At 36.4% G+C, this 13228-nt stretch overlaps 1 protein-coding gene across 3 annotated transcripts in view; it reads left to right on the top strand.

The window, feature by feature from the left end:
- The window catches only part of STX17 (syntaxin 17), a 105013-nt gene that overhangs the window by 13473 nt on the left and 78312 nt on the right, over nucleotides 1-13228 (top strand). For all 3 annotated transcript variants that reach the window (XM_045006241.1, XM_045006239.1, XM_045006240.1), the window contains exons 2-3: nucleotides 431-612; nucleotides 11137-11202. In XM_045006241.1, the coding sequence (XP_044862176.1) occupies nucleotides 490-612; nucleotides 11137-11202 (189 nt within the window). In that variant the 5' untranslated portion in view covers nucleotides 431-489. The remainder of the gene's footprint in view (nucleotides 1-430; nucleotides 613-11136; nucleotides 11203-13228) is intronic.

Below are 13228 nucleotides of genomic sequence, written 5' to 3'. Positions count from 1 at the left end.
TCTTAAGTTTTACAAATATGTACAAAGCTTAGAGAATTTAAAATTGTAAAGTTTGGGTTCTGAGTCTGCAAAGCTCTTAATCACCATTTTAACTTTACTATGTGCATAAGTCCGTCCCTATTCATCAAAGTACTTAAACATATGCCTTAATCATTTAGCTGTTTTGTTGTTGTTGACAACATTGTCCATTGAAAATATTCTCCAAGAATAATGTTCTTAATTTGTTTTTGAGCACTGGCATTAATTTCAGCTAATGAATCATCCAGGTTTTGAATGATTAATTTGTAATAATTATGTTTTTTTGTATGAGGGGCATTATGTGAAATATTGACACCTTTTTTGTTTTTAAAAGGTTAATATAGTTAAACTGTAATCAGAGCAAGTAATATTAATAAATCTTGCTTAAATTTAAATATCTTTTTCTTTTTAGGGGTTTCTAGATGAGTAAAGTCTTATTGGTCAAGTTCTGACTTGATAGATATTTTTAGGATGTCTGAAGACGAAGAAAAGGTGAATATTCGTCGTCTTGAACCCGCCATCCAAAAATTCATTAAAGTGGCAATTCCAACGGATCTTGAAAGGCTGAGAAAGCACCAAATTAATATTAAGAAGGTTAGTTTTTCCTCTTACTAATATAGCTCTTATTAATGTACAGAAGCAGTTACACTTAAAAAATTTATACTGATTTCAGCCAAATGTAGACTATAAGATGAGATTCTTTGACAAAAACGTGTTTATTTGACAGTGTAGTTTAGTGGTTCTTTTATTCATCTACTCTGCAAACACATTAGTCATAGAAGGTTAACCTAGCAATGGATAAACCCACACATTTAGAAAAACTTCTGTTTTGGGTTAGTGTGCGTTGACCTGTCCTATCAGAAATAGGACAAATCCTGAGGTCCTTAGTTTTAACTCAATCCTTATTTAGGCAAAACTCTTCTTTGCTTCAGTGGAAGATTGTTACAAGTAAAAACTGTGTAAGGAACTCGCGATTTGTCCTAGTATTAGGTTATTAGTAATTAAAATGAGGTGGGAGAAATAACTATTATTTAGTGTTCCTTAAAGCAAATAGAAAAATCGTTAATGATTGGTTATTGAAAATTGTATCTGAATCTTAATACCTGATTGTATGTTTTCGATTGGGAATATTGGCATATGATTGTTGAACTGGAAAGCCACTTGAACAGGTTGAATATTGCTCTTTTAAAGCGTTGAGAAAAATAAACCTATAGTTTAAATAACTGAGTGTATTCTGGGAACTACCATAAGAGACGCTATGTTTTTAAAGTAATTCTATAGGAGATTTACTTAAGTTAATATTGAAATGGGTGGAGAAAAACAGGTGATGTATGAATTGTAAAGTAAGGAGTGTAAGGAACATAATATTGATGACATTCATTCAGAAACGGTGAAAAGATTGAAAAAGAATGTATTTAGTGGAAGAAATTATATCTGACACCAGATCACAAAGCAATGCAAACCAAGGCCCCCAATCCTACAAAGATTTATACACATGTTTAACACATGGGCCTATGGAGCATTAACCAGCACGCCCCATTGAAAGACCTGGAAAATTTCAGTCTGAACAGTTAATCTGGCAAAGTCTTGTAATGCAAAGTTTTGGGCAACCTTAACTTATGTGGTGCTACCAGCTCCCTGTATAATAAATAAAATTGAGGAAAGGAGAAGCCCTAAAAAAGGAATTTCTGGTGTCCATTGTTAAATCTGGAGGTTACAGGAGGTGCTATAACTCTTCTAAAGCTATTGGTGAGCTGTGTTTCAGTGATGGCATAATGGAAAGTGCAGTGTGTGAACGGATATTGACATAACTATTTCCACTGGAAGGAAGTTTAGAATGGGATTTTTTTCAATAGAACAACCATCCAACACCCATCAAAACAAACTAAAAAAGCATTGCCTCCCATTTGAAAGAAATACATAGATAGAAGAGACTATCTTGTAATAAAAGCCAAGGGTGGACAGACCACCTATTGAATAGAGTAATGCAGAACTAAGGCTTAAGTTTCACCATTCCCTTTCTCTTGCTAATAGACTTAAGCAGAATTAAATATTTGTGGCTTACATATTAGGTCAGAGGTGGGCAAACGTTTTGGACCAAGGGCCACATCAGGGAATATAAATTGTATGGCGGGCCATGAATGCTCAGAAAATTGGGGTTGGGGTGCGGGAGGGGGTGAGGGCTCTGGGCTGGGACCAAGGGGTTTGGAGGGGGATCAGGGCTGGGGCAGGGGTGTGGGAAGGGGTGCAGGTTCTGGCTGGGGGTGCAGGCTCTGGGGTGGGGCTGCAGATGAGAGATTTGAGGTGCAGGAGGGTGCCCCGTGCTGGGATTGAGGGGTTTGGAGAGCGGGAGAGGGATCAGGGCTGGAGCAGGGGGTTGGGGTGTGGGGAGGGGCCCAGGGGTGCAGGCTCTGAGCAGCGCTTACCTTAACTGGCTCCTGGAAGCAGTGACATGTCCCTTCTCCGGCTCCTAGGCGTGGTGTGGCCCTGACCCAGCTCCCCAGCAGGAGCTCACGGGCCTGCTTAAAACAGCTCCAGTCCACGGGCTGTAGTTTGCCCACCCCTGTATTAGATATTAGTCTAAGGTTAAAATACAGCTAAAAAATTTTAACTGGTATTTTATATGCTTTCTGTATTTTCTTAGTTGCAATAAAAGTATTACTTTACAAGGCTAAATAGAACAAAGTGTCAACCTATAGATATTGTCCATACCATGTCAGTTCTGGAAAAACCTGTTATAAAGATGTTTATGGTTTATAAACATAAAGATGTTTATGGTTTATAAACATCTTTATAACAGGCTTCAAACAAATGGCCAAGCACTTAGCATAAAGCTTTATATTCAGGTTTAAGCAGTCAAAACTGATGAGAACCAGTATATTCACCCATGGAGTTTGCTTTCTTTAGGGATAGGAGAAAATTATCTCTACTACTACAGGCTATATGTTTTCTAGAATCTTGAAACACACAATGTAAATTAAGAGCCATTCACTGTAGCATTATTAGGGAATCCACTTGGACTTTCCACTATTTATAGACTTAATAACCAGAACTACACACTTTCTTCCGGTGTCTCCCTTTGTTAATGACACCTCCAAAATGTGTTTGTAAAGTTCCTGAAGGAATGAGGTAGTTTAATTTATTAATATAGTTAGATTGCGTCACTACCTGGTTGATTGAGAATGTTCAATATATTGTGCCCTTAGTATTTATGCCCATTGAGTGAAATCAGACATTGATGTGCTTTTACCAATTATTTTCAGTCTCTTTTGGTTTTCCCCCCTTCCTCTGTCTCCCCATTCTGTTTCTTTCACACATGAATATTTTTAAAAGCTTTTTTTCTGTGATTGGTGAAAACATGCATATAAAATATATCTGCTAAGATTAAATGAGTCTGTAGGTCAGTGCTGATTTAACTTTTATTGTGTACAAAGCAGGCAGCTACGACCAGAATTCTGTCCAAGATCATTGTCAGGGAAACTCATGCTTAGCAACAGCTTAATTACAGACAGTACAACTGCACATTGTTTCTGTGACAGGCTTCTGTGACCACATAGTAGAAACATTCTACTTTATCTATGGTTAGAGCTTAATTTAAGTTTTTAATTGCAAAATCTTACGCATTTTGAAAAAGTATCTTGTTTTTTTTAGGTAGAGAACAGTAGTGTGCAAACTATTAAATGATGCAGTTAAATGTGACTACAGGAGAAAATTCTTTAAACCAGTTTTTAACACAAATCTTATTTTTCAGGTATTGACTATACCTTTTATTCCAGCTACATCACCTTCGTTTCTTATACTACAAGTAGCAATATTTAGAACAAGTTTGTCTTCCTGTTTTCAGAACATTATTGGTTGACCAACTTCACGTACTGTACACAGCCCATAGCTGAAATTCGGGAGTTTTGTTTTGTTTAGGTCTTGTTAATTATCAGACCATAAAACGTAACAATCCTAGAAAGTGAACCTTCTGAAATGATTGAATTACATAAATTCTGCTTGATAGGCCCGAGGCAAACTCCCTATCCCAAACAAACCCTTAGAAAACCCTCTTCCTTCATAACCTAAACAAAAAAAAGCAGAGTTGTAAACACTGACTCAAAATCCCTTCCCTTCTCAGCTCAGCTTTCATTCTCTAGTTTTGAAATGTCATAATTTCACTAGTTAGTCAGTCACCTAAGGCTGTGTGTACACTTAGGAAGTTTTGCAAAAAATCACCACAGGTATTACCATCTGTTAAAGCTATCTAGACAAGGATCTGGTGACTTTCCAGTGTCTTGACTGTTGAACTTGCTAAAATTCTATAATGTAGACAAAGCCAAAAGTTTCTAATGTAAAAACCTTCTCCTTGTTTTTTACAGTACCTTTATTCATGACATTGTCATTCTCATTTAAATAGATGCCAAGGATTGGCTGTCCTTAACAGTGAGATTTACAGCCCCAAAGAATGAGACTTTCCAAGTGGTGTGTTAGGTCATTGCTTAAGACAGGGACTCTCATCTTTGGTCCTTGGCGACATCTGGTAGTCCAGATTTTTAATCCAACCAGCACTTAATAGTTTGTTTTAAAATGTACAATGCTTAATATTGCACACAAAATGTGTAAATGTTCAAATTCATACATAAAGTCTAGGGCACGTGAGAATTCTATATTCTGTGCAAACTACTGGATTTTAATTAAAACAATTATTTGCTGGTTGGAACAAAAACCTGGATGTTTGGAGATCCCTGAGGACATGAATTTGTCCAGTTTGATTTAAATTTTGAACTGTATTTTGCAGAATCTGCAAACTTTCAGACAAGTCTTGCTTGTTTTGTGGGCAAACTCATTTTTTTTGACTGTCAAGTATTCTCACACACACCCCTCCGCCCCCAGCGTAGCCTTCTCTCGCATGCAATATAGAATGTGGGCCTGAAGTCTCCATGGTTACCACAGTATACAAGCTTGGAAGCTCTAAGCCCCATGCTTGAGGCCCCGGATGTATTGTTGTCTTCTGTAGCGCCCGAGTGAAAATATATTAAATCTTTATATATTTATTCAAAATGTGTGATAAGCCTAGGAATGTGTGAGAGTGAGAGAGCACGCTGATGAGTGAGTCACGCACCCAGTGAGCGAGAGACTTGACATGTCTGCATTTACAGACATCTGAATACAGCAACTTTAACTAACAGGATATAGTACTTAATGTCAAAAGCACTGGATATTACCAAATTTGTTACTCGTTATTTTAATGCAATTGCTGATGTGATGAATTTAACAAAAACTGTAAGTACAAAAAATATGTGGAAAATATGGTGGGGACTCTGAATAACACTGGAGGAATAGAATAACTCTTGGACGTTGACAGAAAAATATAGCAATATATACAAAATTGAGGCCAACATTAAAAAAAAAAAAAGTGTGTGTTACGTGATTTTGAAAAGTGCTGAGTCATTTATACAGTTTTGCTTTTCAATGTACAGCCACACTCGAATGTTAAACTTTGACCCTTCCATTTAAGACAAGATTTCTAAGGCTTTGAAGAATTATAAACTTTCAGAAGGTCTTACTGTAGATGGAGGCTTTATGAGTTAATTGGATTTCATATATGGCCCTTCTGGATTTGTAATCTCATCCCATATGTTCTAGATCGGGGTGCCCAACCTACAGCTTGTGATCCATACAAGGACCACTAGAGCATTTCATAAGGCCCACGGCCTGCTTCAACACAATATACTAATGGCTGATTCATTAACATTTTGTCATGTTTACATTATTTTAGTTTACACCAAGTGTGTAAATAGACGATACTGTACATAGGTTGTTTCTATTTAAATACATATGAAACAAGCTGAACTTAAAATATAAATCAATACAGGTGACTTTAAATCGTATTAAAATATGTAGAATCTTTCACCCACACAAGGTTGTGCTTAGGTTTATGTGTCCCTCCTGTGTAATAAGGCTGGGCACCACTGGACTAGACAATCAGAACAATAATACATTAGCTGGAATAGCTCTTTAATCATTACATTTTTATATATCTCTCTATAATTTTTTGACTGAAATAAATTTTAGCGCCAGCAGTCTTGCAGGCTGTCAGAACCAACAACTAAACTGTTTCCTATAAAGTATTTCTTGTTGAATTACATTTTAACCATATAAACCCATCATCCCTTGGGGTAAAAAGATAACTTTGTAGAATCTAGTCTTATTTATTTTGCAGGTTACTTTTAAGCAAAAATCATTAATTATGCCAAATTGCTTAAAGCAGCAACATTATTTACTTATGATGAAGCCAATGTCGCTAACCTCATTTCATGAATATTGATTTAAACCTTAGGTTCCAGAGATAATCCAGACAATTAATCTACTAAATCACTTGTTTGAAGAAAATATAAAATCAATGTATAATGAAATTTGACCTTGAGACCACCTGTTATCATCTTGCTTCTCAAAGATGATAAAACAATATTTTGAATTCTCCTCATAGTGAGGGGTTCTGAGAATCTAAACCAATAAGAGTTTGAGAGGGCGCTCCCTAAGAAATTAGCACTTAGTCTTTCTATTCTTTGTCAGGCTTTCTTGAAGGTCACTATTTTCTAAAACACATTGCTTGAATATGAAGCTCTCTTACCCCAAAACATGTATTGAATGTAATATTTAACATGAATATTTCATACAGAACCTTTCAGTATGAATATTTCATACAACACCCTTACAAATATCAAAATTTGTGATAGTCTCAGGTAGATCAGCACAGCTGCTGTGAGAACACTAGGAGAGGTTGAAGAGTATGATACGCTGTGTGTATATATAGAGCAGGGGTTCCCAAACTTGGTTCGCGGCTTGTACCGGATAAGCCCCTGGCAGGCCACGAGATGCTTTGTTTACTTGAGCGTCCGCAGGTATGGCCACTCGCAGCTCCCAGTGGCCACAGAGCAATCCGCAAACCAAATTTGGGAGCCCCTGATATAGAGGAAGCATGCTCTTGTGGTAAGGGCACAGGATAGGGAACTGGGAGATCTGAATTCTCTTTCAGCCATGGACTTCTTGTGTGACCTTGAGCAAGTAACTTATGGTGGAATTTTCAAAAGGTTTTGTGGGCACAAGTGGCTTGCTGCATGCACCATCTGGGGCTCAGGGCGTGTTTATGGTTATAGGGGATTTTCAGAACAGAATGTTAGTTCTGCCTAAGTCCACTGAGTGTTCTGGAGGGTGAGTACTCCGAGTGGTATTCAGTAATCACTCTGGGCCCTGTGTGCTTGAAAAAGTTCCTCTTTAGGCAGTGACACAGTTCCAGCAGCCTCTGCATAATAGAATATGGTCTTCTGCAGTGCACCTCCTCTAAACTTCCTGACCGGAAGCTAAACAATGAGGTACATTTTCCAGAACCGCACTCTCAGAGAGCAGATCTAGAGCAGAGGTGCTGGAACAATTTGTATGGTGGGGGTGCTGAGAGCCATTGAACCAAACTGTAAACCCTGCATATATGATGGAAACCACTTCAAGCCAGGGGGTGCAGCAGCACCCCACCACCCATGGTTAAGTAGAATTTTCAAAAGTGCATGATATAGAACAGGACAGAATGGAGACAGGAGATTCTTAGAGAGGTGTCATCATAGGTTGTATTTCTAGGTGGAGGCTGAACCAGTTGCTGGTTACAGCCCAGAACCCATCTAAATATGCTACAGGTTGAGATGTGAAGGAAAAAGACTAGCAGAGCTGTCAAGCGATTAAAAAGATTAATCACGATTAATCGTATGTTTAAAGAATAATAGAATACTATTTATTTAAATATTTTTGGATGTTTTCTACATTTTCAAATATATTAATTTAGATTATAACAGAGAATACGAAGTGTACTGTGCTCACTTTATATTTATTTGATTACAAATATTTGCACTATTTAAAACAAAAGAAATAGTATTTTTCAGTTCACTTAATACAAGTACTGTAATGCAATCTCTTTATCATCAAAGTTGAAATTACAAATGTAGAATTATGTACAAAAAAATTGCATTAAAAATAAAACAATGTAAAACTTTAGAGCCTACAAGCCCACTCAGTCCTATTTGTTGTTCAGCCAATCACTCAGGTAAACAAGTTTGTTTATATTTGCAGGAGATAATGCTGCCTGTTTCTTTTTCACAATGTCACCTGAAAGTGAGAACAGATGTTTTCATGGCACTGTTGTAGCCGGTGTTGCAAGATAGTTACATGCCAGATGCGCTAAAGATTCATATGTCTCTTCATGCTTTAACCACCATTCCAGAGGACATGCATCCATGCTGATGACTGGTTTGCTCGATAACAATCCAGAGCAGTGCGGACTGATGCATGTTCATTTTCATCATCTGAGTCAGATGCCATCAGCAGAAGGTTGATTTTCTTTTTTGGTGGTTTGGTTTCTGTAGTTTCTGCATCGGAGTGTTGCTCTTTTAAGACTTCTGAAAGGATGCTCCACACCTCATCCCTCTCAGATTTTGGAAGGCACTTCAGATTCTTAAACCTTAGGTCAAGTGCTGTTGCTATCTTTAGAAATCTCACATTGGTACTTCCTTTGCGTTTTGTCAAATCTGCAGTGAAAGTGCTCTTAAAATAAACATGTGCTGAGTCATCATCTGAGACTACTATAACTTGAAATATATAGTAGAGTGCAGGTAAAATAGAGCTGGAGACATAGAATTCTCCCACAAGGAGTTCAGTCACAAATTTAATTAATGTATTATTTTTTTAACGAGCATCATCAGCTTGGAAGAAGGTCCTCTGGAATGGTGGCCAAAGTACAAAGGGGCATAGGAATGTTTAGTATATCTGGCATGTAAATACCTTGCAGTGCTGGCTACATGCCCCATGCAAATGCCTGTTCTCACTTTCTGGTGACACTGTAAATAAGTAGGCAGCATTATCTCCCGTAAATATAAGCAAACTTGTTTGTCTTAGTGATTGGCTGAATGAGAAGTAGGACTGAGTGGACTTGTAGGCTCTAAAGATTTGTATTGTTTTGTTTTTGAGTGCAGTTATGTAACAAAAAAAAATCAACATATTTAAGTTGCACTTTAACGATAAAGAGATTGCAGTACAGTACTTGTATGAGGTGACTTGAAAAATACTGTTTCTTTTGTTTATCATTTATACAGTGCATATATTTGTCATCAAAAATAATAATATAAAGTGAGCAGTGCACACTTTGTATTCTGTGTTGTAACTGAAATCAAAATATATTGGAAAATGTAGAAAAACATCCAAAATATTTAATACATTTCAGTTGGTATTCTATTGTTTAACAATACGATTAAAACTGCAATTAATCATGATTAATTTTTTTATTCATGATTTTTTGAGTTAGCTGTGAGTTAGCTGTGATTAATCAACAGCCCTAAAGACTAGTCTTCCTTTCTTTCAGAGAAAGAGGTGGTGACAATATTCTTTATCTAAGGTTTGTGATCCAACTTGACCTTGACCTCATTGTGGATAGATTCATATATGATGAGCAGAGGGGTGACCTGGAGTGGGCAACATACAGGGACAACATCCTTTCACTCCCCATCAAACTCACTACTCTGGTCATATTAGCCACCTGGGTTCTTTCAAAGTACCTTTAGAGACACCACTAGCATCTTAGATATTATAACGTACAGTATTATAGCACTCTTAATGTGTAAGGCAAAGCAAGATGTCTCAGCATTTCTTATGGGAAGTATAAGGAACAATAAGTGCTTTTTGAAGAAATTCTGTGATCGTGTACATTCAGAGAACAGGTTTTCTCATGGTTTAATGATATTGAATTGATGTGGCAAATTACATTATGTTACAATCAGCTGAATAATTTTTTTTAGAAAATATAGTGTAGGTCAGGTTTGTCATTATTTAATAGATGGCATAAACTGCAAAATTTAGGGTGTTGGTTCAGTCCCTTCTCTAATTTTTATTAAAGAACAATCACAATGATTTTATTGGCATAACGAGTTATGCAGGTGTTCCTAATACTCTTTTTTTTTTAAAATGGTCCTTCTGACTTAATTTAATTGACCTCAAACTATTATTTTTTTTCTTAATACTATGCAAAATCTTAGTATGAAGGACCTTTTCTCTCTAACATGCTCTCTAAATTGAGAAGTAATTCCTGATTCCTTATATGATGGTTAGGAGACTCAGGACCTTGGAATATTTTAAGCTGATCTTAAATTAAAAATAACACAAAAGATAGAGGGTAGATAAAATATGCTATTGAGAGTATGATTTATGAAGAGATTGAAAGAATTAATGTTACATAAAATGGCAACTCATATTTTTTTATTAAAACCTATGCTGTTATTTTGCTCTGTCATTTAAATGGCTAAAAATTTTCATACGTGAGCCTGTATTTTCTCTTATTTCATTTAATACATTATTTAATGTTTTAATTGTATATACCAAGAATCCCAATTTGTATTGTTTGCTGGTAAAATTATTTTTTGTTAAGAGATTTGCTTTTGTGGTCGGAGTGTCTCTGTGGTAGCTTTTTGTGAACTGTCAGTAGCAGGGATTGATTTATTTAACTGATGAAAAGCTTTGTATGATGATTTTGATATCCGAGGTATTTATCATTTGAATCATTGCTGTGGCCCCAATCTGGTAAAGAATGCTGCATGGATGGACCCTGGTGAAGTCAGTGGGGCTCCGTGCATATGATTGTCTTTTTTGGATTGGGGCCCATGTTTGTAACTGTTTTAAAGTATTAAAATTAAATGGCATGTACAGTCTCTTGAGGGGAACGTAATTCTCTATATAAAAATAACATCTGGTAGCTTATTGTTTCATAACAGGCATGACTGGTACAGCTCTCCCCCCTATGTTCTTCACTGCTTGCTGTCATCTCTCTGCTGTCCATTAATGGAAATATACTGTAACATTACCAGAACTCTATTAAGTCTATTTGTTGTTGAGAACTAATACAAAGTCTCTGGTTATGTTAGAATGAATGAAAATATAGTGAACCAAATTAATCCCTTGTGAAGATCCATTTACTTCCCTGGCTTTGCACCAGGAAGAGTTTGGCCCTGTTATTACTGTAAACTACAGAAATGTAAAATAATTATTGAGTGATAAAGTTTCTTTTCTAGCAATTATACAGAGTATTTTTTCTTTATGTAGTATCAGAGATGCAGACTGTGGGACAGATTACACGAAGAGCACATCAATGCAGGACGTACTGTTCAGGTAAGGATATTAAAGTGGTTATGTGAAATTAATGGGATTAAATGGCTTTTTATCTAGTGCTAGATGGGATGGGGAGGGATTTTGATAGGGATTAGTATTTTATAGGCACCTGTTACTGCTTTACTTGAAGGTAGGGTTACCTAAAATGTGGCCTGAGGGGCAAATGTAGTCATAGGTTTTCTCTCCTTATAAGTGCAGAAAGAGAACAAAGATGATCATCTACAGTGTTCATTGCCAGCAAACTCAAACCACAGAATGTTTCTATTAATCTAACAAGGTACAAGTGCAAGTAAATTTTGTGGTTGTGTGCTCTTATTTTTTATTTTTAAATACTGTGCGTATGCATGCAAATCTGCAGCTGTGTGTGACTCTTAGCACCTGACAAATTATTAATGCAGTCTTGTGTGTTGCAGAGTTTGAACACTGGGTTATCTTATGTTATAAATATAATTAGAACATAGCAATTGTTATAATGGAACAGACATGGGCTCAACTTTCCAACATAAATAGACCTAAATGGATCATCCACATTGGATGTTCAGATCTGCTCTTAGATGCGTAAATACCCATTTTGCATGCATAGGTGTCAAAGGATCCGATCATGCAGTGTGATTCAGTAGCATGGACACCTGTGCCTATATGGAGGTCAATTAACTTCATGCCCAGTCAACCTTAACTTGGCCCTGTGTGGAATGTCATGAAAGTTTTAAAAAAACAAACCCACATCTCCTAGATACAGAACAATACAAAGTAATATACATGCCAGAGAGTAGCATCCAGCCAGCTAATAACCCATCATCCAAGGAGCCTCATTGATAGAAATGTCTGCTAAGATCATATTAAAGTTCACATTTCTAATACTACAGACAAACCTTACCTTAAAATGGGTCATTGTCCTTTATGAAAAATAAAAGATTAAAACCCACAGTCAGAAGTAAAAGTTAATCACAAAGGAAAAATGGCCTCAAACAAAGGGCAAAGTTAAGGTTGAGTGGGTGTCATCTTGAGTCCATGGCTGAGTAGGTTTGGTTTGCAAGTGATGGAAGGTATATGATTGTCTGTGGGCAGAGATGTGAGAGATGATATATGTAGAAATGTAGTTTTATTTTGTGTTTTCAGGTTTTGGGAGGTTTGAGTTTGGCATTATGTTTTGCGTGATGTGTTTCTGATGTTTGAAGATGAAATAACAGCACTTGGTTGTTTGTATACTCCAAAGTTTCTTCTGAAGGTGGCTGCAGAATCAGACCCTTAGAAAAACAGTTAGAACAATATTGTAACCTAGGCTCCTGACAAGTGAACACCTATTTAGCCACAACTGAGTTAAAATTGTGCTATTTATAGACAGTTGACCAGTGATGGTAGATAGGGCTTTATGTGGAATTCTAATTTTATCGATATCACTCTGTTACAGTTTTAGCAAGATGACGTCTATCAGTTGTAGACTCAGAAATGACACCTGTATTAATAAAATGTGAAATATATTTAAAGATAAAATCTGTAATACAAAAGAGTTTTTTATACTGTATCTACGACTATGTAATGTTGGGGCTGAGCAGAAGGGGTACCATTTTCACTTAAAGCTAACCCAGTGTCCTTACTTTTGTATTTAATTCTTTTATGCTTTCATGTTTTGATGCTGAAAGGATAAGTTATGCATTAAACTGATATACAGTCTGATATTAACAGCCCAGAATAAGTATTTGGATCCATGCAAGCAAAGAATAGACTAGTACTTTGTTTTAATTAAATAGTTAGGAGTCTGGAGTACTTGATAATAAATTATATGACATGTAGAATGTGTTTGCTGTAAGCTGTTTAAATGTTTACCAACGGACTTGTGTTCTGTTTGTTTGCAAAGAAATCAGATTAATTATTTTGATACCAAATGTTCTCTGCAGCACACACTTTGCTCTCAGAATTAGATGTTGTAAAAATACATTAGGAATCCCTAAGTCAATATTGACCCAAGGCACCCGCCACAGGTTTTAGACAAATATATGCACAGCCACTCTACATTTAATCCATG

This window comes from Mauremys mutica, chromosome 2 (assembly GCF_020497125.1).
Source record: "Mauremys mutica isolate MM-2020 ecotype Southern chromosome 2, ASM2049712v1, whole genome shotgun sequence".
NCBI classification, from domain to species: Eukaryota; Metazoa; Chordata; order Testudines; family Geoemydidae; genus Mauremys; species Mauremys mutica.
Note: the sequence above shows the minus strand (reverse complement) of the source record. Positions and strands in the feature narration are given on the sequence as shown.